This window comes from Crinia signifera, chromosome 2 (genome assembly GCF_055691185.1).
Source record: "Crinia signifera chromosome 2, ASM5569118v1, whole genome shotgun sequence".
Taxonomy (NCBI): Eukaryota; Metazoa; Chordata; class Amphibia; order Anura; family Myobatrachidae; genus Crinia; species Crinia signifera.
This window is the reverse complement of record NC_139218.1, coordinates 242,035,987-242,061,264: the sequence shown is the minus strand read 5'-3', so window position 1 is coordinate 242,061,264 and position 25,278 is coordinate 242,035,987. Positions and strand designations below refer to the sequence as shown.

Below are 25,278 nucleotides of genomic sequence, written 5' to 3'. Positions count from 1 at the left end.
ATCAGGCCCCCATTACCTGTAGGAAAAAGAAAGCCAACTCGTCTGTTGGTCCAGCCATGAAAGAGGCCAAAGAAGAGGAGCACGACACCGAAATGGGGTATTTTTACAGAGAAGGACGTGTCGACCCATCTGCCACATGGGAAATGGATTTCAATCTAGTGGCCGATGCTGGAAGTTCAAATCTCAGGGAAGTCATCCAAGAGCCGGAACTTATCGATCACCCGGTAGTTACCGAAGAGAGTTGGGGGAGCGAAACTTCACCCAGTAATTACCACATTGAACCTCCATTAACCACCAGAGAGCGTAGACCTCCAAGAATGTTAACCTATGAGCAATTAGGGTGTCCCACAGTAGTAGATAGAGTAGTACACCCGCAATTGGTATATTCATGGCCATATTTTGGAGGTATACCTGTAAATTGTTGTTACTGTTAAAGTGGAAAAGAATATAATACGTACTGCGTTATAAGGTGTAAATGGAGATCAATTTGCCTGTGTATGGAACGAGCCAACTTGACCTCCAGGGGGAGAAATGTAATACCCTTCATGTACATATGTATATAGATCACACATGGTGTGTTGTGAACTATAGTGTTAAGTGCACAATGTGTTGTGAACTATAGTGTAATTGCTGGGGGGATGTTATTTGATGGGGGCCACAAGGACTGTTCAGTGCCCCAAATACTGATGGTGGAGGACAGTAACATTATCTCTGCAGCTGATATAAAGACTGTATCGGAGCATTGTATACAGTGGGTTAATAAAGTTATGGTGCGCGTGGATAGCGCTGCTGGGACAGTTACCGGAGGGAAGGGAGAAGCGCGCGAGGAGGAGAACTTTCTGGAAGGGGGAGAGCTGGGGAGTTGTGGTGAACAGCGGAGTGACGCAGGAGAGAGGGCGGACAGCTGGACGGTGGGAGAGCAGCGTTGTTACCTGAAACGGAGTTCTGTGTACAGCGCTGGCTCCTACAGCAGCGATACGACTGACAGGCAGAGTGACTCCGGCAGCGTCATCCCCAGAGCTGCACTGAAAGTGCTGAGTGGGGCGGGAGCGTCTTCAGGAGGCGGCGCCATTTCGTGACACCTCAGGAGGCGGGCTGCATCTCCGTCCTATGAGAGGCGGCGCCATCTTGAGGGCGGAGAGGAAGGCGGCGTTGAAAAAGTGACAGCCAGCTAAGGGGATTGGTGAGTGTCTAACCAGCCCCTGTACAGGATAGAGCAGCCATTGGACCTCCCCCGTCAGTGTACAGTACAGACTGATCAGAGAGCTTTGAGTCGTGAGTGGAGATAGGGTGCCACCCCTGTAAATTACAATAGTCCTGCTTAAAAACAACCTCCTTGCAATATTAGTGCCTGTCCATGGGTCACTGCGGTGGGGAGATGGATAGAGATGGCACTGTGTGACAGTACTTTGCACTGGGGGCTTAAACCTTAATACAGTCTTACCCAGCTTAAACCTCTGCTGCATAGTATAATACAAGACAGTTTATCGTCATACTGGAGTTGTTAATGCTGAACCAGTGCTCAGAACCAGTTATACTGACAGGTTGTACGGACTCTGCTCCCTTCTCCAGCACGGGACATCAGTTATTAATGGAGTATATTGTATGCCACCGTGTAGCACTAGCCTGAAATAGCACTGTGGTGACACACTATTCAGAGTTCGCCTGGATATAAAAGTCATATAAATTAAATCCTCCTTGAGTCAAGGCATTCATGAAATAGAGAATTTATGCACCTGTACCGACGGATATATTCTCCAGAGAGAGTGCAGGGTAAAAACTATGTTCTTGGGAAAAGGCAGGCAGAACAGATATACATGGTATGAGCCCAGTACTTTGTTGCCAGCAAGCATAATCTAACAGAGACAGACCAGCATAGTTCACCTCAACTACCAGAAGGATTACAATGTTGCCAAAGGTACTTCACCTCATAATATGACCTAACAAGCATTGTTACTTTTCAGTTAACATCAATTCACAAGGAAAGACTTAATTTCGGCTAGTTAGTACTATCGTATATAGGAGTGCAGCATTTAGTGGGTTCAAGTCTTACCCTAATGGATTACAAATAACTTATATGAAATTTCACACCTATACGTGGAGTACTCACCTTACAGGACTCAGGTGGGAGTAGAAATTTACCCCCTATAATTGGGGTACTCACCTTACAGGACTCAGGTGGGAACCGTTCTTGGTACCTTAATATACATTAACACAAACAAGCGCTTATAGTTGTATAAACTGTGCACACTTAACCAGTCTATTATTGTGAAATAATAATTCTGAGCAAAGATCCTCCGATAAATGGAGATTGTATGAACATCTGTGATAACCTGTTGGAATGTTAATGTTAAATGCTTAGTATAACAACTTGTTTTTATTGTTTGCAGCACTCTAAGGTAGGGTGTTATAACATTTTATTGTAGGAATCCTTATATGTCCTGGGGATCCCAGTATCCAAGTTCCGGATCCAGTATAATAAAATTGTTGTAATTGATGGTGGTACTTAAGCCCTTACTAACATTGAAAGTGTATAGAGCATTGCATATTGTATTCTGTAACTTGTGAGAATAAATTGTTAAAGAGTATTCTTTTGGAAGATGATTGCGGGTGATTCCCCAAGGTCACCCCTATAGTTATAATTAACTATATATGTAATATACATTTGTCACATCAACTCTTGGGGTGGAGGCACTTGATAACTCTCACATATCCTCAGCGTGGAAAACAGCGTTACACTAGCAATGGGCCCGATTCAGACTTTATTGGCCAGGTCTGAATCTGACACTGGGCGATGTCTGAGCTAATGTCCATGCGCATTGACTGCAATGTGTACGCGTGAGGCACGTCTGCAATCGGCTTCAGCAAATATTACCATTTGTATGCCGATCGCAGCAATGGGACGTGACAGGAAGTGGGCGTGTCGGTGTGGATCCCGGCCGTTTCATGGGTGTGCCCACAAAAAAAAAAAAGATATCTGTGGCCAGCCGTGAACACCAGGGACAAGAGGTAAAAGGAGGCTTGCAAAACCAATTGCTAGGTGGGAGTTTGTGGGGCCGGGGGGCGGATACAGACCAGTTTGCATGGTGGCCAAATTCAGCCCTGTCCAAACAGGCCTACACCATTCATTCTTTCCCCTACAGTTCTATGCTCTCATTTTCCAAACAGTCCTCATTGAAGTCTCATCTTTTACCAATCCTTCACCTCTCATCACCTCCTCCCCATTTTCACACCCCCCCCCCCCCCCCACTGCCAAAACCTTGACCAACCAACTGTGTTGCATTTTCCTCCACTTCTTAACTTATCCAGTCCACTGGAACAACTTTGGGTCCGATTCAGACCTGCTCATAGGCAAATTCTTCCCAGTCCCCGATGGTCGCTCCCGGAGGCATGGGAAGGGGCGGCCATTGGACGGAAGCAGGGGAACGCCCAGTGTTTTATGGGCGTACCCATAAAAATGCTGGGTGTACCCCTGCAGATGCAGGCATGATAATGATGCCTGCTTGGGGCGGGCAGCTGACTTCACATTATGTCAGTGCCTGCCCCGAATTTTGAGGACGGTGTTGAAATTAAAATAAGTCCTGGCTTACTTCTCATTACAAATGGAGGAAAAATCATTTGATGGCGAGCGTGCGAGCGTTAAGAGCCTGATTCAGACCTGTTTGCTAGGCTACATATATTCGCAGCCTAGCAAATCAGGCTTTTTGTCTCCCCGTTATGAAGACACCTTCACTCCTCCTGCCCCCTCTCCAATCTGTGGATTATAACTGAGTACTTCTGTCTAGTAGGTAAATTTGTAACTAGTTTGTATCTGGCCAATGCATTTACATATTTTGCTGTACACTATCGGAGCGGATCTAATACGCATGTGATTTGCCTGATTTCACCTGATTTCTCAGACCGATCCATCAGGCCAAATCGCTAGTATATAGCCACGTTTAAAGATTTAAAGCAGGCATGTCCAACGTTGGCCCTCCAGATGTTGTGAAACTACACATCCCAGCATGCTTTGCCACAGTTTTGCTATTAGAGAATGCTAAAACTATTGCAAAGCATGCTGGGATGTGTAGTTTCAAAACATCTGGAGGGCCAACGTTGGACATGCCTGATTTAAAGGAACACAATATGTCAAAAGGCTCATGACCATATTGTTTTTTCAGATACTGTATAAATATAATAAACATTCAATGTCTAATATCTCCCTATTGATAGAGTAGCTGTATTTATTGTAATACTTTCAGTTGTAGAAGAAGACAGTGATGCGGAAAATAAATCCAAAGCCCAACCTGCCATTCCACCAAGGCCAAGCAAAGAGCTTATTCTGGACCGATGCACGGAAGATACAAAGAACAAGATTCGGACAGTGAACTAATTGAGCTGCATTTAATGAAATATTAAGAGCTGATGGTAACAGAACAGATGAGTGACGACAAGATGTGAACAGTTATGGAGATATTATCACCTACATAACATCTTTTGTTAAATAAGTTAATAGATTGATTCCTAATATTTATATTTTTTTCAAATGTAAGCTGTTTCCTTATTTTACTGTTTGCCAGCACACTGTGGCCTGATTCAGAGGTGGAATTACTGATGATGTCGGACGTAGTGAAGTGACTGTTAGTCACCGCACACACATTCTGATTGTGTCCATGCAGACACAGCTCTAACTGCAGATGCATGTAGGGGTCTTAGCACATGCATGGAGACGGTCCGTCTCCTGGGCATGATATGGGATTGTTTAGGGGCGTGTCAGTAAAGTGGTTGCATACAGAGAAATACCCCTAACATAAGAAACCATACATGGACAGAGGAACCATACCTGCTATAGGGCTGGTGCAAGCAGGGCCTGATTAAAGGTTCATGTAGCTCCCCTTGTAATGCTGCTAAACACACATGTATGGGCACTCAGGAACTCGCCATTCATACTGCCCATGTGCATGTAATGAAGGGCAAGTAGGACCTAGTGATAATGGCATGTGAAGGAGTCCAGGGGCGTAACTAGATATTCGTAGGCCCCATAGCAAAAGTTTGTAAGGGCCGTCTGAACCCTGCCGAACTCAGCAGCTAAGTAGTGAGAGACCTGCAGGGAATTTTCGGTACTGTATTAGAACTGGGACAGCAGAAGCACAGAGTGCCCTCTAAGGAGCCTTTTCTCATTTCCAATCTTCCTACCCGAGACCTATTTCTTACTACAGAGCAAGGGCGTTACTACCATAGGTGCAGGGGGTGCAGCTGCTATGGGGCCCAGAGCTGAGAGGGGCCCACTTTGCCTGTCAAAGTATCATATGCTGTATAAATTTTTCAGCATTAGGTGATAAATAGGGGCCCTTATAAACTTTTACTATGTGGCCCACATGTATCTAGTTACGCCACTGCTACAGAGTATACACTTGGCCAGTTTGGGATGTCTAAAAATATTTTTTTTTCTGTTATGTTCCTAAATGTAACCAGTTTTCTATCTATAAAGCTGGAGGAGAGACTATTTGGAAAAGAATATCCCTTACTAGAGGTGGATACCGTGAGCGAATCATTTTTGCCTCACAATCAGTGACAGATTCAATTATTTTATTGAAAACCACACATGTATATATTTTTATCAATATAAGTGACGCTTCTTTATCATATTTTATAATTGCTGAATAAAAGTTAAATTTCAATTCACACATTGCTCATTCATCTCACAAAATATTCATAAGTGTGCCCAAAAAAACAATAGTGTTCTGCCTTCTTCGGACACCCCCCCCCCCCCCCCTTCATTTGCTTGCTGCTATTAGATGCAGCTGTGGGCAATTCTGCTTCCATTTCTGAATCAGGCCCTGTAACTGCTAACTGGCCCCATCTCCAAGGCCATCTGAAAAGCACACAACGATTCACAGGAACCAATTAAAAAAAAAAAAATAACATACCCCAATTACGGTCTTGAAACATCTCTCCACATGCACATCCACATGCATCACATCCACATGCCGTGAATGGCTGTCAACGCTCTGATTGGTAGATAGCTCAAGCCATCCACCAATCGGCATGTTGAGTGATATTTATTCAGTGTGTGGCTGCAGGCTAGGCAGGGATAGTATGCTTCCTCGCCACTCTGATTGTGCTACTATTACCCATCCCTGCTTGGAGGCCTCTAGAATTGTCTGGCCCTGTGTGTCTGGGTGTGGTATAACACACCGACAGTCGGGATTCCGACAGTCATTAATGTGACGTCGGAATCCCGACTGCACAGTGGGGGGAGCGCAATGAAGCCCCTTGCGGGTTTGCTGCGCTCGCCTATTTTATTCTCCCTCTATGGGGGTGGTGGACCCCCACGAGGGAGCAGTTGGGATTCCGACGTCGGAGTAATGACTTTCGGAATCCCGGCTGTCGGTGAGACGTCCGGCACCCGTGTGTCTGGCTAGTGTGCCTGTACAGTGCATACCTCCCAACAGCCCCGATTTTAGCGGGACAGTCCCGATTATCAGGGCCTGTCCCACTGTCCCTCCCGCGGCCAGCAGTGTCCCGCGGTGAGGGGGGGCTGTTGGGAGTCCCCCCCGTCGGCTGCTAAACAGCGGGAAATAAACGCTGTGCGCATGCGCACAGTGTCTATTCCCGCAGCCAGGGGGCTGGGGGCCTGCCTAGAGGCTCACAGAGCCTCTGGGTTCATGCCCCCATAGCGTGGGGGCGTGGCCTCGCGGGAGAGCTCCGAGTATAGGCCACGAGTATAGGCCGAGTATAGGCCACGCCTCCGGCGCGCATCGACTGTGTCCCGCATCCGACTCGAGCAAAGTTGGGAGGTATGACAGTGTGTTGTGATAACCCTGCCTATCTCTTTGGTCCACAGCAAATCTAGACAAGGCAGCCTCACCATGCCACATTTGCTATCAAGTCCCAACACAAAATCTTGGACTATATATAGTTGGTAGCTGTTATATAAATTATTGTTTTTGAATTTCTTTAAGCAGCCTATACAAATGTTGTATACCTGTTCATATACTGTACTATTTTAATTTACCATAGGTATTGAAAAAACTGTTTGCTTATATATGTAATTGAGTGAGGTTCTACAAAAACATTGCTTCACAGTGTCTAGGAAATGTCAAATAAATCCCATTATTGACCAATCAGGAAGCAGTTATGTGTAACTGGAGATGGCTATACAAAGGGAAGTGTTTGTGACACAGTCTGTTGCAATGGTGCAAATGTTTCAACATAAGTTAATGTTCATGTTCAAATATTGTGGCTGAATGAAAGACCCTATAAAATGTCAATAATACATTGAGCAAAATATTCCAATATTTTATTTGTATGCTTCAGAGCTAGATTTTATAAGGTCACCAAGTACAATCCGGCCATTTTTTCAACTCCCCACATTGCTGAAGCTCCCTATACTGTTAATTCCCTGTACACCTAGTCTAGAATATGCTCCGGTAATTATAGTTTAGATGTATGTAAGATAGGCATCCAGTCCAATTTTACATTTTGTTAAACTGTCACCACTGTGGTAAGGAAATTTCCAGAGGTGCCTTTTATTCCAAAATAAATCTATTTTTTTAACATCTCGATCATTTCTCACTTTTTTTTATTTAGGTTGTTCACATCTGAGGCTTTTTAAGTTTTTCTGTCTCTGTCATAACTGGCTGTTTAATGTACTACTCTTTATTTGCAACAAACATAACTCAGAGGCAGAAAGAAAGAAAGAAAGAAAGAAAGGGAATGATAGATAGACAGAGATAGTGGACCTTATTCTGGTTCATGCGCACAGCTGAAAATTCGCAACGGTGCACAATGTTTTCTTAGTGCGCATACACAATTCTGCGCATGTGTATATGAGCAGCCACGGTGAACAGAGTGTTTACCGGGTTTTATTTGTTCTCACCCACCAGTGCGGGCGGGTGCCGGACGGGATCCCGACAGGCATTTACCTGATGTCGGGATCCCGACTGTCAAAACACAGACAGCCGGGTTCCCGACGGCTGTCGGCTATTTTCCCGCATGGGGGTCCACGACCGCCATAGAGGGAGAATAGACTAGGTGGCTCGCGTGTCGATCCACTGTGCCCGCATGGGGCTTAGTTGCGCTTACCATGCTGCCTGGGTCCGGCCAGTCGAGATCCCGACGTCGGGCTAATGACTGTCGGGATCCTGACTGTCGGACCCCTGTAATACACCCAGTGCGGGCAGAGAGCTTGTCGGGTGGCAGTGGGTAGTCGCGCCCATGGGAACGCCCAACATTTCAAATGCTGGGTGTTCCCATGGTAATGATCCAATGACGGGTGCGGGGGGCGGGTAGATGACATCACTGGTTGTCAGCTGCCCGTCCTCGGTCAGGACACATGCAAGCCTGAGACACCTGAGAGTGTGTTGGATTTGCATGTGTGCACCACACCATTCCATGGTCAATGGTGTGGGTATAGCCCAATAGGCTGTGAATGGATGTTTATGCAAAACATCCGTTCGCAGCCGTGTGAGCGAATTCGCCTTGCGAAGGGGGTGGCATCATGTGTGAGCGGTGTCGAGCTAAAAATGACAGAATGACAGTGTCAAGGAGAGAGAGAGAGGACAGTGGAACGAGCAGGTGAGACTAACTGACTACAGCGCAGGAATGAAGGTGCTGGAAATACAGACAGAAGGACGGAAGGACCGGCATAGATGGACAGAACACAATGTGGGGCATAGTTGAATGGCAGACAGATGGACAGATGATAGGTGAGAGGGTTTTCTTCTACAAAATTATAGCAGCTCCACCGCCCTGCCAGTAGGTGAACTTTTGGCACTGAACCTGGCAAGCTCGGTGGCAGAACCACTTTAATGAAAATAAATAAATATAAATAATTCAGTAGGGTACAGCTGCATCCCCTGCACTCTCTATAGTTACGCCACTGCAACTAGGAATGTAACACTAAAGAGCAGTGACATGCGGTGGTGGCTGTGAACAGAGAGGCACTGTCACAGCCACCACCGCACCCCCATCCCTGACCCGACCGATGATGACATCCAACCCCCCCCCAGCTAGCGACAATGGATGCCCCCCATGCCGCAACAACATCTGAACCTCCGCACAACCCCCCGCCCCCCCTCCCGGCGAGCGTCAATGGATGCCCCCCATGCCGTAACAACATCTGAACCTCCACACAACAGCCCCCACCCCTCTTTCAGCCACCACTGACCTGACCTCACCTTGAAAAAATGTAATTATGTTATACTCACACAGGGGAGAGGGGAGCCGGGACACAGGGACGTGGGAGTCTTTGACAGGGGAGTGCCATTTCATTAGCTTAGCTGACAGGGGCTGCTGTGATTGCCGCTTTGTCCCCTTATCTCCTTTTAGTACATTAAAACTAATTTAAATATTACAGATACCTAAAATAATATAAAGAAAAAACTTATGACACAGAATATGTGTCATCGGTATACTACATACTTGCCTACCCTCCCGGAATGGCCGGGAGGGTCCCGCAAATCGGGTCCCCCTCACGGCCCTCCGGGAAGGGGGGCAAGTCTCCCGCATTTCTCCACTCCCTGGTTCCCCCCTTCCCCGTGGTATAAACCCCCTAATTCCGCAGGTCCGCGAGGAGGGGCTAAAATTCGTGTCATTTTAGCCCCTCCCACCATCCACAGACCTGCAAAATTGTTGCAGCTCCCAGTCATGGGGGCAGTTGCTTAGTGACGTCAGCCTCACTCCGCCCCCAAAACATAGCCTCTTCCCGCATCTTCCCGCCCCCCTCTCCTCTCCGAAGAAGTCGGCAAGTATGGTATACTCTTTGTATTTTTTTAAAACAAAATTACAGGCAAAGCACTTACTCCCTTGCCTTGCCTGACTGCACGTCCCTGCTAAAGAGAGCACAGTGTTTTAGAAAGAAATGTTTACATTCAGGGGCATAGACAGAACTTTGCATTCCCTATAGCAACATTTTAAAGGGGCTGATGTTCAAAATACAGACACTGATATCCCGAAGGGGAGAATCCCAACAGAGGTTATTTCATTTTGTACTATGTAGGGGAAAAGAAAAATGTACTTCTGTATACTTTAGTTAAGAAACCATTCACATTATAGGCATGAGCTAATAACGCAAATAAGCAATATTTTGTGATCAATAGTGAAATTTAGCACCACAAGCATATAAAACCTTTAAGTGGTATTCTGAGAATAGCATTGTACTACTTCCCAGGATTTGGGGAAAGGCTGTACGATACCACTGGACACCTTCAGAGGACTGAGGGCCAGGTATATCAAGCTTCAAAAAGTGATAAAGTGGAGAGTTATAAACAACCAACCAATCCGTTCCTACCTGTTATTTTTCAAATCCAGTCTGTAACATAACTGACTGTTTATCACTTTCTATTTTATCACTTTTTGAAGCTAGATACATCTGGCCGTAACAGAGCAATAGGATATCCAGTGTTATTTTTCAGCAGGAACTCCATTCCGGAACCGCTTATTAAATATGATATCATCAGGGACCCAGTTTATTTTAAAGTCCCCTGTGAGTGCCTTCTTCCTAAATACAATCTCTTTCTCTCTCTCTCTCTCTCAGAAGATTTGGACAGGGTTGCCTACCCTCCTGGAATGGCCGGGAGTCTCACGAAAATCGGGTCCCCCTCCGGGCCCCCCAGGAAGGGTGGGCAGCCCTCCCGGATTCAGGGGGGAACCCCCGGCTGCGCCCCCGATCACGGCATTTAAATGCCGCAATCCGCGGGTCTCAGAGGAGGGGGCGGAGCTAAAATGGCAAAATTACGTCATTTTACCCGGCCCCTCCACGGAGATCCGTGAATTCAACGGTTTAACATAATGGGGGCGGGGCTTAGTGACGCCGTGCTCAAGCCCCCCGAGCAGCTGCTGAAACTCTCCTCTCCGGGCTTCTCCCGGAGAGGAGAATATTAAAGTCAGCAGTACTGCTATAGCAGCACAAATTTGGCCGTCATTCTGGTCTGGTCGCACGGATGAGAATTCGCAACAGCGATCGATGTTGAAGATCTGCGCATGCGCATAAGCTAATATGCACATGTGTGCAGGTCTTCACTTGGGGCGCACTCAGAGACTATGTACTTGCTTACAGCACTTGTGACAGGCATTGTCCCAATGATGGTGCGCTGCTGCATGAGTGGTATGGAACATAAGTCTTGGCCACAAAAGTAGCCAGAACCAGGGTGTTGTTTGGTCTCTGGATAGAAACGGCAGAACCAGAATTCATCACCACTGAGCTCCATAACAAGTTTTCAAAGTGAACATTCTGACTTCTTCAGTGTTCAGTTGTTCTTATATATATTCAGTGGTGCAACTCCCAGATGCAATGGAGTCAGGGGCTGGCTGGCAACTTTCAGCCTGGGGGGCAACACAAGCAAGTGGCCCATCACTATCGCCATTGTTTCACCACCCTACCCTCTCCCTTCTAGTATGCAGCAAGGATTAAGCAATCTTTCCCTCCACACACATACAACAGAAATGGGGAAAGTGCGCGCCGAAGGCGCATTGCAAAAATTGACACTGTAATGCCCATTACACCTAATGCCACACAACGTAATGCCCATCAAACATAATGCCACACCGTAATGCCCATCAAACATAATGCCAACACCGTAATGCCCATTACACATAATGCCACACACCGTAATGCCAATTGAATATAATGCTACACACCGTAATGCCCATTACACATAATGCCAACACCGTAATTCCTATTACACATAATGCCACACCGTAATGGCCATTACACATAATGCCACATACCGTAATGCTAATTAAATATAATGTCACACACCGAATGCCCATTACACATAATGCCGACACCGTAATGCCCATTACACATAATACCAACAAAGTAATGCCCATAAAACATAATAATCCTATTACATATTATACCCAGGGCCGGCACCACCACTAGGCAGCTTTAGGCACTGGAGGGTGGAAGTTTGAAAAAAGTCACCCCCCTAGAGCCAGGTGAGCGCACCCGTACCCATATCCCCATACCCCCCTTTGAACCGGGTAGGAGTGGGTGACTGGTGGGGAGGCCAGACATCCCCGCGTAGAGCCCGCAGCATATCCCTCCCTCTGGAGCAGGCAGGTAGCGGCCATGTCGTCGTCTCCCCCCGGAGGAAATTGGTGGCCGCACATCCCCCCCCGTGGAGCCCGCAAATTGAGCAGGTCGGCGGCCGCACGCAACCGCCCCCCCCCCCCCCCACATCGAGCAGCAGGGCGCATCGTGGAGCGGGTAACTGGGTAGCCACACATCCCCCCGTGGAGCCCGCAGCCGCATCCTACCGTGGAGTGGGTGTGCGTCGGAGCGTGCACCCTCCCGCCCCACCTGGGGCGCAGATAGCACTCGCACGGGCCCTGATTATACCATATAACTGCTGCTTACCTACATGCTCATTGTCAGAGGAATATCGCTTGTTGACAGGGGTTACATGCTTCTTGCCAGGGGTTTTAATCTTGTTGCCATGGGGAATTTTTGCCAGGGGGGAGCCAAGGTACATGCTTGTCGCCAAGGGGTTCCATTTAAATAGCGCGACAGTGCTACCCGAATCCGCACTTCCAGGTATGGCAGTACCTCTAGTGCCTGTCTCCTATAAGGCGGTGGCCATTTTTGGAGAGGCCGTCGCCTTATATTCGTGTGGCCAGGAAGCTGGGGGTGTGCTGGACACAGAGGCTGCAGCGGTGACGGCTGCGGCAGCATGTGCAAGATGCACACAGCGGCCCAGCCAGTACATAGTCACACCCCCCTGGGGGGCATGTGGCACCCTGCCCCCGGCCCAGCCTGCCCCTGAATGGAGTCACCTGCTTCTGGGCTCCAAGCCATGAAAAGTCACCTGCATGTACAGCACCTGTACATGCAGGTGCCCTTAAGATCCAAGTGTGACCACTGCTCTTCCCACCAAGATCAGTGGCACATCCTCTGCTGCTGCTACATACTGTAGTTAATCCTTAAGCTGTGTACACACGGGGGCGATAGGGGCTGAAATCGCTGGAAATATGGTAGCTGGCGAACATATTGCCAGTGATGGGAGTGTGCCCCGGCGATAAATTGCCGGGTGCGCGCTCCCGTTTTCAGCACCGTTCTAATCGCTGGTCGCAGGAACATGCTCCTGTGACCAGCTGATTACCTCAGTGGCACCGCCCGGCAGAGGTTCCCTTTCATCTCTGGTCGCTGATGTAAAGGAGAAACTGGGCAATATATTGCTCAGCAATATATTCATACCTCCCAACATGACCCATGCCAGGAGGGACAAACTACTCTGCTTCTGGACTTTCCTCTTAATGTATGATTGCCATCACCTGTGTTGAACAGGTTTACTAATAAGAAAGGTGTTTCACCACAGGTGATGGCAATCATATATTAAGAGGAAAGTCCAGAAGCAGAGCATTGTGTCCCTCCTGGAGAAGGTCATGTTGGGAGGTATGTATATTGGTAGCAATATATTGCTGAGCAATATATTGCTCAGCAATATATCTCTCCCCGTGTGTATGGGGCTTAACTTGCCTACCTGACCCTCTCCATGCGGGAGAAAATGCTCTGTTCTTGGACTTCCCTGGTAATGTATGATTGCCATCACCTGTGGTGAAACACCTTTACCTAGCTCCCCACAGGTGATGGTAATCATACATTACCAGGGAAGTCCAGAAACAGAGCATTTTCTCCTGCATGGAGAGGGTCAGGTAGATTATCTCATACTTGCCTAACTCAGAAGTCTGCAATTCAGTTTTGGGCAGTGTACCTACCACTGCTGGACTTTTAGATGGGACTCACCCGTGAATGCTGTTTCTGCATGCTGCACATTCTTGCCTACCTGACCCTCTCCATGAGGGAGAAAATGCTCTGTTCCTGGACTTGCCTGGTAATGTATAATTGTCATCACCTGTATTAAAACTAGGGATGCCAATCCCGGGGAATTTTTTTAATCCCGGGAATAGGGATTGAAAAATGCTCAATCCCGGGATTCCCGGTATTGGCCTCTCTAATAAAAAAAATGACCCGCCCCCTAAACTGCCCGCCCCGCACATGTCATTGTAAATGCCTATAAACCCGCCCCCAACCCCAGACAATCCCCTGTAAGTGATATACCTCCCAACATGACCCTCTCCAGGAGGGACACAATGCTCTATTCCTGGACTTCCATCTCAATTTAGAATTTCCATCACCTGTGGTGAAATGCCTTTCTTCTCAATTAACCTGTTCAAAGCAGGTGATGGCAATCATAAATTAAGAGGGAAGTCCAGTAATAGAGCATTGTGTCCCTCCTGGAGAGGGTCATGTTGGGAGATATGAAGTGACAGTGCAGTCACTTACGTTAGTTGTGATAGGCAGGAGTCTGTCTCCTGCAGACAGGCTGTACAGCGGGGTGGCGTATACTTGATCGCTGGGCTGGACATGACACGTTCATAATGCACCTCACATAGCAGTAATAAATAAGAATGGCCGGGCGTCTGTGTTCGCAACAGTGATCTGCGCTGACAGGCATAGCGGCGGCCAGGCTGCGCAGCGTGATGTAATGTCAGGGGTCACACTGCAGAGCCTAGACGCCACCATGTCTGTCAGCGCAGATCACTGTCCTCCCTAACAGCAGCACCGCAGGGGGGGGGGGGGTGAGAAGAGTTAGCAGGGCAGCATCTGAGCCATATACTAGTGCTCAGTGCTGCCCGGCTTTGTGCATTTTACACGGGGTACTAATCCCGGAATGGAAAGCTTTAATCCCGGGATTCAAATCCTGCCGATTTTAGGCCTAAATCCCGGGATCCCGCCGATCCCGGGATTGGCCTCCCTAATTAAAACACCTTCCTTAAGGGTGTGGGAGTCGCAGAACTCTCTTCCCCCCTCTCTTTCTTTCCTCCCCCTGTATTGTCTTTGTGAACCGAAGGAACCCGCATTTATGCCAAATTCTTAATTGTTATTTAGTCTCATTATAACTACTTGTGATATTTTAGACTCTTGTTTTATATCAGACTTTGTAAAGCTTTCTGAAATGCATGTTTTTACACATTCTGTCTGTGATTTGCTATGTTCCTTTGATAAATCTATTTGCAAAAAAAAAAGAAAAACACCTTCCTTATCAATTAACTAGCTCACCACAGGTGATGGTAATCATACATTACCAGGGAAATCCAGGAACAGAGCATTTTCTCCCGCATGGAGAGGGTCAGGTAGGCAAGTATGATGCTGTAGACAGCTGAATCATTGCCCTGCCAATTCACTTCATACCAGTCCTGGCAGACTCATACCTCCCAACATGACCCTCTCCAGGAGGGACACAATGCTCTGTTTTCTGGACTTCCCTCTTAATGTATGATTACCATAACCTGTGTGGAACATGGTTGCCGACTTTCTTGCTGCCCTCTCCGGGAGAGGGCAGCCAGCTCAACATGACAGGGGGGCGGGGCCAAAATCCGGAGCAAATAGGGGCCGTGCTGGGGCAGAGACACGGGCGGGCTGACCTGTTTTGGGGGCGTGGGTAGAGTGATTGCGTCATTTAACCCCGCCGTGCAATGCAGGTATTTTATGCATTGCACTGCGGGGGGCAGCATACCTCCCAACTTTGAAAGTCTAGTATGCGGGACGCTGCTGCTGCGCGGCTCTTCCGCGAGGCCACGCCCCCATTTTGCCGCTATGGGGGCATGACCCAGAGGCTCTGTGAGCCTCTAGCCATGCCCCCAGCCCCCTGGCTGCGGGAATAGACGCTGTGCGCATGAGCACAGCTTTTATTCCCCGCTGCTTAGCAGCTGACAGGTGGGACTCCCAACAGACCCCCCACACCGCGGGACACTGCCGCCCGCGGGTGGGACAGCGGGACAGGCCCTGACAATCGGGACTGTCCCGATAAAATCGGGACTGTTGGGAGGTATGGGGCAGGACTAAAATGACGGGATCGCGTCATTTGACCACGGACCCCCCCTGGCAAGGGGTGGTCCGCCCGATTTCCGGGACCCTCCCGGTCATTCCGGGAGGGTAGGCAACCCTGGTGTGGAAGAACCTTTCTTACCCATTAACCTGTTTGAAACAGGTGATGGCAATCATACATTATAGGAAAGTCCAGAAACAGAGCATTGTATCCCTCCTGGAGAGGGTCATGTTGAGAGGTATGCAATAATGCAGGTAACCATCGATGTCAATCACGCCAAACGCCACCCCGACTCTAGGGCCCTAACTTCATTCACTATTTTATTATTTTCCTAGCATTGACCAATGAGAAAAAGCGATGTCCGTCCGGCGCTATGCTGCAGCGCCAGCGATCAGTCGCTAGGGGGCAGCTGCCGCTATCACAATCACACTTCGCGGCAGCCCTTCGAGCTTGGCGGATCTGAGGCCATGCATTGCTAGCCGGGAGTTGTAGTCTGTGAGCGTGTGAGAGGTCAGCAATATGGCTGCGCCCATGCTTCGGCTGTCAGCGTGTACAGTATGACACCCCGGCAACGGTGATAAGATGAGTGACTGCATGGCAATTACAGTATCGCTGCATAGAGCAATGCATGGAAACTCAGACATATAGATCTGGCATCCTGCAGGTGAGGAATTATTGTGCTGTCACACAGCTATTCGTACATATAAGCCTGGCGTGCTATGGGCTACAGCCTACAGGTACAGGTGCAGCTAGCCTACATAGACTATTTTTGGCTGGTCGAGCAACAAGCAGAACTCTATCAAAATAATATGTAAAAAGAGAGTTGTGCCACAAAGTAAAATAATGTAGTTTAAGGGTTCCTTTAATGATATTCTGTTCTACTTATAGATTAGTGGTTGTCTGCACGGTATGCGGCCCCTAGAATGACAAAGTCTAGGGGCCAGATGTATCAAGCTTCAAAAAGTGATAAAATGGAGAGTGATGAACAACCAGCCAATCAGCTCCTAGCTGCCATGTTACAGGCTGGGTTTGAAAAATGTCAGGTAGGAGCTGATTGGCTGGTTGTTTATCACTCTCCATTTTATCACTTTTTAAAGCTTGATACATCTGGCCCTAAGTCGACAAGACACCCCCCCAAAAAATGAAAAAATGCGTGTCAACTTTGTGGGTGTTGACTATTTACATGTCAACCTATGGCCCTTTTCCTCAGGATCTATGGCAATTTTCATGGTAAGTGTAGTGTGCAAATAAATCTGATTTGCACTCTGCACTTTAAGGAAACTGCCATAGGTCCTGAGGAAAAGGGCTGCTGTCCTTAAAACAACAGGTTGACTGCACATGACTTAATATTGTTTTTTGCCCTTATGAATACATTCACTATTTGAACAAGCCTTTTCCTTTATCCTGGATGCAAGGTCTGGTGTTGTGTATGTATATGTTGTGTGTTTATATAAGTGTCCCCTTTAAGCTTCTTATGCAGGGTGCCACACCCTGCCTATATATATATATATATATATATATATATATATATATATATATATATATATATATTTCACTGTGGTAGAGAAACAGCACTCCAATACATATAATCAAGCAGCGGTGCAGGGTCCAGCAAATTATTCAAAAGAAACTCATCCCATCACATGGAATTAGAAGACCCGCAATCACTTGTAGTTTGTAAAAGATGGTTTATTCAAACATCCTAAACACTGATGCTGTGGTGGACCCAACAGCTGTTTCAACTGGCAAAGTCCAGTTTTTTCATCACACCTGATGTTTTTGGTGTCTATAACGACATTTATGAACATGGACACGGTTTTTTTGTACTGCATTTGTCTCGTAAGGTTTTCTGCACTTGGTACACCATTATATTCTACCTCTATGTCCACTTGGATTGTGAAGTAAGTACAAGTCGTTAAAATAAATAAAATAAAAAAAACAGGAAAAACTCATGGCGACCTTTTCTTTATGTTGAAAATTTTCAGTGTCGACCAGATAACCGTGGTTGAAGGTCTTGGGCAATTTGCTTTAGCCACGGTTTCTTTAGCACATCACATGCTTTTTTTCCATCCATCTGGCTTGTGTAATTTAGACACTGGTATGGTATTCTTTTAGGCTCCATTATTCAAGTCATGCCGGAGGGTTGGCTTGTGAGGGCGATGGCTGAAGAAGCAGGCGAATAAAGACAGTGAGGTACTTTGATCCAACTCTTGCTCATGGAGCGTCAAACTCAAGAGATGATGAATTAGACCTTGTAATAATAAGCCCCTATTGGTGAAAGTTCTGTATCTTTGTTATTTGATAACTGATATAAAAAAATGATTGCTTGAGATGATAGACAAGAAACTGGAATGGTGTCCTAAACTGGGATCAGAAAAGTAACTGGAATTGAAGACTTGATAACTGAAGACTGCGGACTAAACAATGAAGACTGGTGAATTAAGACTGAAGAGTAACAGTAATGCAAAGCTATACTGAAGACTAAAAGAGTGACTGGAATCTGGATAATAACCAGACCATGAAGCTACAATAAAGACTTGAGGAGTGACTGGACTAGAACCAGGATAACAACCAGAATTGGAAACTGTATTGAAGATTTGAGGAGCAACCAAACTAGAGCCAGTCACAAAAACGAGGAGCACAGCATAGAGCTGCTTACTCTGTGTAGCGATGTTGTTGTGGTGATTTGAACTAGTCATGAAATGGAATTTATAGGGTAGTCTGTGCTAATTGGCTATTGCAGTCAGCTGATTTGAAACTTCTCAATGAGCAGTAGTGGTGAGTCAGGTGATAGATTCCAACATGGCTGCTCCAATATTGCTGTACTGGAGGGATCTTGTTATACAGAAGCCCTGAGCCCTGGAGAAGTGGAGTGAGCTGAGCGCTGCCATATGTTGCACATGGAGACATCCGAACCAAGTGCAGTGGCAGAATTGACAGTTCCTGAGATGCGCTGGCAAGGAAAGGTGCACTACGATCCCGACGTCACCCACAAGCACATCTTATTTGCAGGACACTGTGCCATCCAAGAAAGCACTGCAGAAGTAAAAGTATTTTTAATACTCTGAATTGTGACACTGTCCAAAGTACTTTTAAATCTGTATTTTAAGCCCCATATATACTAGGTGGTATTATTTATTCTTTATTTATTTTCAGTTTCTTATATAGCGCAGCAGATTCCGTTGCGCTTTACAATAGTAATATTGTGAACAATATCACTCAGTAAGGGGCGTCTACACACCGAAACGTGTCGACAGCCAGTGTGGAGTGTGAGCAGCCATCACCTTTTTGACCCTTCATTGGATGTATGTATTTGCACATTTTAATTTTTAAATTGTTTTTTTTTTTTTTTGTTTGTTTGTTAATTTTTTATTTTATACAATTTTCATGATTTTTAATAATATACAATTTTTATGATTTTGTAAATCCGTTCTGTGAGCTTTGGCCTCTTTTTGGATCTATATGGAAACCTTCCATTGTCGGGATGGAGGTTTTTTAATCAGTTTTGCTGGTTTAAATAACTTTTTAAGAATCCTGATGGAAATATTTTCAAGAAGAATACTCTCTTTTAAAGCAAACACTGAAATACTCCTATTTTTTAATTCTATATAGGGTAATACTGCTAAAAAAAAGGGACCGTCAATATATACTGGGAATATAGAGACAAGAACACGCTACATGAGTTGAAAGACTTACATAATAGTAAGTCGGGTACACGTCATTTCACATTTCAACTGGATAATAACCACTACTCTGGTATATATCATTAATTACACTGCATGTGTTGCAAAAGGTGGAGGATATCTTGACCACCGGTCTCCACAAAGATACCGTTATATATGTTAAAGAGCACTGCACGGTGTGAGTTATGGTACGAATCTTGTACATCATCTTTATTGGCACTTAAAATTAATTTATGGGAAGCAAGGTATGCTTGCCATGTAATACACTTTTTCCCCCTTATGTGAAAAATAAGTCTACACATTATTCGTTTTGTTTTTTGGTTATTTACAAATTTACACTGATGGAAAGTCACACGTCACTTTAAAGAAGACAACATAAAGGGGGGTATTCAGAGTTGGGCGTTAAGGTTTTTTTTTCGGAATCTCTTCACTTTTTCTTCTTTTTTTCGGTTTCGAATTGTTATCGCGTATTCACACATTGGTTTTTCACTTGATTTTTAATTTTCGATTTTTGTAAATGTTTTGTTTCTTTCGACCGTTTACTGCGAAAACTGATGAATTCATCATTTTGCATTTTCATTATCTCAGTGTATTTTTCACTGTAGTATGATTTCGCTTATTCACTCTTCTATTTTCGATGCTTTTTCACTTTTTCTAAAGATGCCTTTTACGATTATTATTGTGCTTTTTTTCCTGCCGCGGATCCTTGCCACTGTTAAAAATGCCTCGTATTTTTCTCTTTTTTTATGGTTATTTGTTGTTTTAAATGTGTTCATTTCATTTTTCCAAGTTCCTTTACATTAAATTATGTTCTTGAATTTATTTCTGATTTAAAAGTATTATTATATTTGTCCCATGTGATACATATTTATTATTATTATTATAATTTTATTTATAAGGCGCCACAAGTGTTTCGCAGCGCCGTACAAAGGAACAATACAGGGAGACAAAACTTGGCATAACATTGAATAAATAACAAAAATACAGTACAAATAAAGAGCGCCACAGTTCAATACACATTACAGCTTAAATGTAAGTAGTGAGGACCCAATCAACATACAACTAGAGGCTTGAGGCCAATGATGGAGATGAGTATGAAGATGGTGACTGAGTGTTGGAGTAAAGGAGAGCTGTGAGTGACATGTGAAGAGAAGTGGGCTTTGACAACAGGAGGGAAGAGGGCCCTACTCGGAGGAGCTTACAATCTATTTTCACCCATAGGGGGAATTTTACAAAAGGAAATTTGTAAGAAATAGGTGTATTTGTATCCAGAAATACACTAATTTTTGACATTTAATATCCCGAAAATACGGAAATTCGTATTCGTATTGATGTGCTATCAATACGAATTGCCGTATTTTCGGGATAGTAAATGTCAAAAATAAGTGTATTTCTGGATACAAATACACCTATTTTTTTACAAATTTCCTTTAGTAAATGTCCCCCATAATGTCTGCACGTGGAGACAGGCTCACACAAGATACCCGGGTGTCCTACGATGTCCTTGTTACTCTAGGCCGTTCTTCTGATGGGAACGCCTCCTCGTCTGACATGCAAATGGCATCTGATTACGCAGATCGAAAACTAATATAGGCAAAATAAAGGCGAGAAAGCGAAAAATATACGCCCTCACATCGCGTGATTGGTCAGATTTTGTGTGTGTGGGGGTGTAACACACCTTTTGAAGTTAGAATATGCGAAAACTTTACCTACGAAAAAGGATTTCGAATGCCGAAAGAAACGTTGAGTTAAAAATATCGAAAATGAAAAAACAACGGCAATGTCTGAATACCCCCCAAAGTAAAGCTAAGAGTATAATTTCTCCTTCATCCACTAAAAATAGAAACACATCCATCATTCTCTATTCTTGAGACATACAGTAGTAAATAAATGGTGCTGCCTATGTGTGTGAGTGTGACTGACGGCATTACCTTAGGAGTTTTTATTTAGGAAAATTAATGTTTCCATTACAATATTTTGGGGAAATGGGTTAGCAAATAAAATTATCTGGTACTTGTTTCCTAGAACGGCCACAATCGTGAGTGATCGTGGCTCTTAATTAAGGGACACGATCCTCACGATGTGGCCGATTTTTTACAATTTTTTCACTTTGATTGACAGAAATCGGGTCAATCGGTCGGTCGCGACCAATTAAAATCGGCCGCGATGCGACCGACCGATTGACCCGATTTTTCCATAGACTTCAATGTTAAAAAATCTTTTAACATTGAAATCGGTCGGTCTTGTGCCATTATAATGGCACAAGATGAGATGGACTTGATTAAGTCCATCTCACATAGGGAAAAATGATAAAAAAGGTGAAATGGGCCAATATGACCCATTTCACATTTTTTATGTGCCCGCCATGACCCCACGATAGACGTGAACCCGAAGCGTGGCGAGCGCAGCGAGCCCGCGAGGGGCGGCGGTGCGCGTCCTCCGACCTTTTCATTCCCCTACTATCCACTAGGGCGTGGAGTGAGAATATAATAGTGTGGCGAGCGCAGCGAGCCACCGAGCCCCGCGAGGGGACGCGTATACCTGTGAAGTTAGACGCGTCCCCTCGCGGGGCTCGCTGCGCTCGCCACGCTTCGGGCTCGGTGGCTCGCTGCGCTCGCCACACTATTATATTCTCACTCCACGCCCTAGTGGATAGTAGGGGAATGAAAAGGTCGGAGGACGCGCACCGCCGCCCCTCGCGGGCTCGCTGCGCTCGCCACGCTTCGGGTTCACGTCTATCGTGGGGTCTAGCACACTTATTAACATTTGGGGGGGCAATTTAAACAAATCTGGTGAAAAAAAAAAAAAAAATCGGGTGAAAAATCGGCCGATCGGATCGGTCGCATCGTATGCTACCAAATCGCATGCGATGCGATCGATCCGATTTTTTATCTTACGACCACAACGATCTAAATCGTTGTGGCCGTTCTAGGAAACAAGTACCAATTATCTAATGGATAATGTGACCTGTAGACAATCCAATCCCTCCTCTAAGCACAGACACCTAGAGACAGGATTGGGGGTGAGTGGCTGGGCCTCCTACCGTATGTGGCAGATGTCAGACGTGATTGGATCAGTCCTGGGCATGCCAATCATTTTAAGACCAGTCCACATATTAGTACAGTCAGCAGAGTTGCAAGCATGTATAGGTGAATGTAAACCCCCATGCTGGCTTCATATGCAAACTGGTAATGTCTGGCACCTGTGATAAAGGAGAAGGGGGTTAATGTAAGTTGTTTTGCAGAAAGAATGATATCATGAAGATTAGAGCAAAGCGGAGTATGCTGTGGTACATTTTCATGAATCCTACATATATAATTGACTGGTGCAATTGGAATTTATACTGATGTGTATTTTGTGTTGGGGTGGAGGTTAGAGATGTCACAGTTGTGTTCGTAAATGGAGGTGTTAAGCCCCCATACACTGAGACTTCCCTGAGAAATCAGTTAGTAAATGACTGTCCAATCCAATCTTTGGTATGGCGGCCGGCGATTCCTTTGGATGGCAATTTTTTTTTTTATCAGAAACTGACGCGTTTCCCCACTTATGCCAGCGGCTTTCGCTATTCCAAATAAAGTCCTACATCACCCGATTGAATATCAGGGTCACAGCTACTAGATTAAGGGATTGAGTATATATGTGTATGTATGTGTTATATTGTTATATTTACAGTCATATAGCACACATACTGCATAGTCTGCAGTGCTTTTGATCCTTTGCGTACATCAAAAATTGAGATTTTAGCATGTCTTGTTATTATGCTTGACTTTGCTGCCGAATTTTATAGTGATTGAATTTGTGGCAGCATACGAATGATCAATGATGGCTATGGTAATTTGGGTATTTACCATTCTAGGTAATCACACAGTTTTTGTTTGTTTTTTAATTAGGGCCAGTCTTGTATTTTTTTTTTTTTGTTTAAAAAAATTAGTAATTGATGCAGGGTTTTGATTTGATGCCTGGTTTACCTAAATTTTTAAGAAATAGTGTAACAAGAATCTTGATTACTATTGTGTTATATTGATTACATGTTGGGTCTATTTCTCCCACTGCGAATCAGTTTACAGATCACACACAAGCCAAGCTTCCATACGTTTGTGTTACTATTAACATTCTTATTTGATTTTCTTTTATTACCAGTTTATAGAAAAATGTGCAGCACAACATTCCTAGTTGGCCGAAGCCTGAGCATCCTGAATCCCAGATTTGTACTTGTGAGACACCTGGCAACTCCGGTGGGGAAAAGCAAACCAGGGGATGAACTTCCAACCTTTCAGTATATTGGGAAAGCCTCTAGAAGAAAGGACCGTGTTTTTGTGTGGGGGTTCTCTTACACTGGAGCATTAGGGATACCCAGCTTTGTACTACCCGACACAGGGAGGAAAAAGCCGAAACAATTCCAGCTAACTCCATATAGGTTGGAAATGGATGAAAAGGTATGTTATGTAAGCATGTTTATTCTCTAGAAAAATAGAATTCATTCATTATGTATTGTTTTATATTGAATGTAAATGGTATGTTCTCTTTCTACAGCAGGGGCATAACATTTGTAATACTCGTTGAGTCACAAATAATGGCGGTTGCAGTGAAGGGATATTTTTCTACTGTGCATGTGTATATGTTGCACTGCACATGCATCCAGGCAGTGTACGCACAGAGCCGGAGTTATTATCGAGGTGCATGGGAGACACGCAGTATCAAATATGTGTTGAAAATGTAGTGGGCAGTGACAGTGAGGTGGCTTGGCGCAGGTAGCTGGTCTGTCTTATATGCATATTGTGCGTGTGTCAGTGGGGAATGTGCGTGCACACACAAATGCTAAGTCACTCACAGGCCATACTCGGAACAGAGAAACTGCCCCTACCATAGGACTGATGCAAGTGTGACTTATGGTGCGTCAGTCCATTTTTCAGCATCTGTGGATAGTGGAACTGGGTGAATCAGTCCTTGCACATTTGCATGCACACCAGTGAAGCACTCTGTAGCAGAATTTGATAAAGACTGGGGAATGCCAATAGATGGCTACTGCTGCATCCAACACAGTCCCTATTTGCTGAGAGGTACAGGCAATTTCTAGGTCCGACATCAATGCCTGGCTTTCATAGAACAGTGTATTCAGCATAGCTTTCTTAAGTTCCAGAATAGAAGGGCAACTTCTATGGATCCAATGTGTAAGGATCAGTTTTTTGGCCATTGTTAAAATGATCATGAGGACCGGTATTATCTGTGATTTTTTTTTTTTAGGACCAAGGTCCCACACTTGAAGGTACAGGAATAGACAGGCAGCTGGGTGTTTTCGGAGTTTGAGTATAGACATTGTTAATATAATTAATCAGCTTGTCCCAAAAGATCCTGATCCTCCGACACTCCCAGAACTTGTGGTAGTACGAAGCATTAGTTTTTTGACACCTATAGCAGCAGCCCGTGTCACTGGGGACAAAGTGTGCTCTCTGTATAGGTGCAATATATGCTCAATTCAAACACTTTATATGAGTCTCCTGTAAAGCCGCAGACTGCAGATATTTCATTGTAAAGGGAAGTTTGATGAGCAGGCCAGGGAGTGCAGGAAGATCAGCAATGTCCAACAGCCAAAATGGAGCTATTTTTTTATCATTTTCTGTTTACCTACATGTGGTGCCATTATATTGTTACACATCAGAAATGTGTTGTATTACATCCATGGATAGTGTAACTGGAATGAGTCAGTAAATTAGAGGGGAGAATACATAATAGGGGATGGACTGCCTTTAGGGAAATGGCTTGGTGCCCCATGACTATTT

General features: G+C 45.3%; 1 protein-coding gene across 4 annotated transcripts in view; it reads left to right on the top strand.

Moving 5' to 3' along the window:
• Positions 1-25,278, top strand: part of LOC146060658 (RCC1-like G exchanging factor-like protein) — a 71,938-nt gene that overhangs the window by 25,087 nt on the left and 21,573 nt on the right. The window contains exons 1-2 of one of the 4 annotated variants that reach the window (XM_083174103.1): positions 16,252-16,479; positions 23,639-23,934. In XM_083174103.1, coding sequence (XP_083030229.1) covers positions 23,650-23,934 — 285 coding nt within the window. In that variant the 5' untranslated portion in view covers positions 16,252-16,479; positions 23,639-23,649. Of the gene's footprint in view, positions 1-4,241; positions 7,546-16,251; positions 16,480-18,991; positions 19,121-23,638; positions 23,935-25,278 lie in introns of those variants that run through there. The other 3 variants (XM_083174104.1, XM_083174101.1, XM_083174105.1) reach the window with 3 other exon arrangements.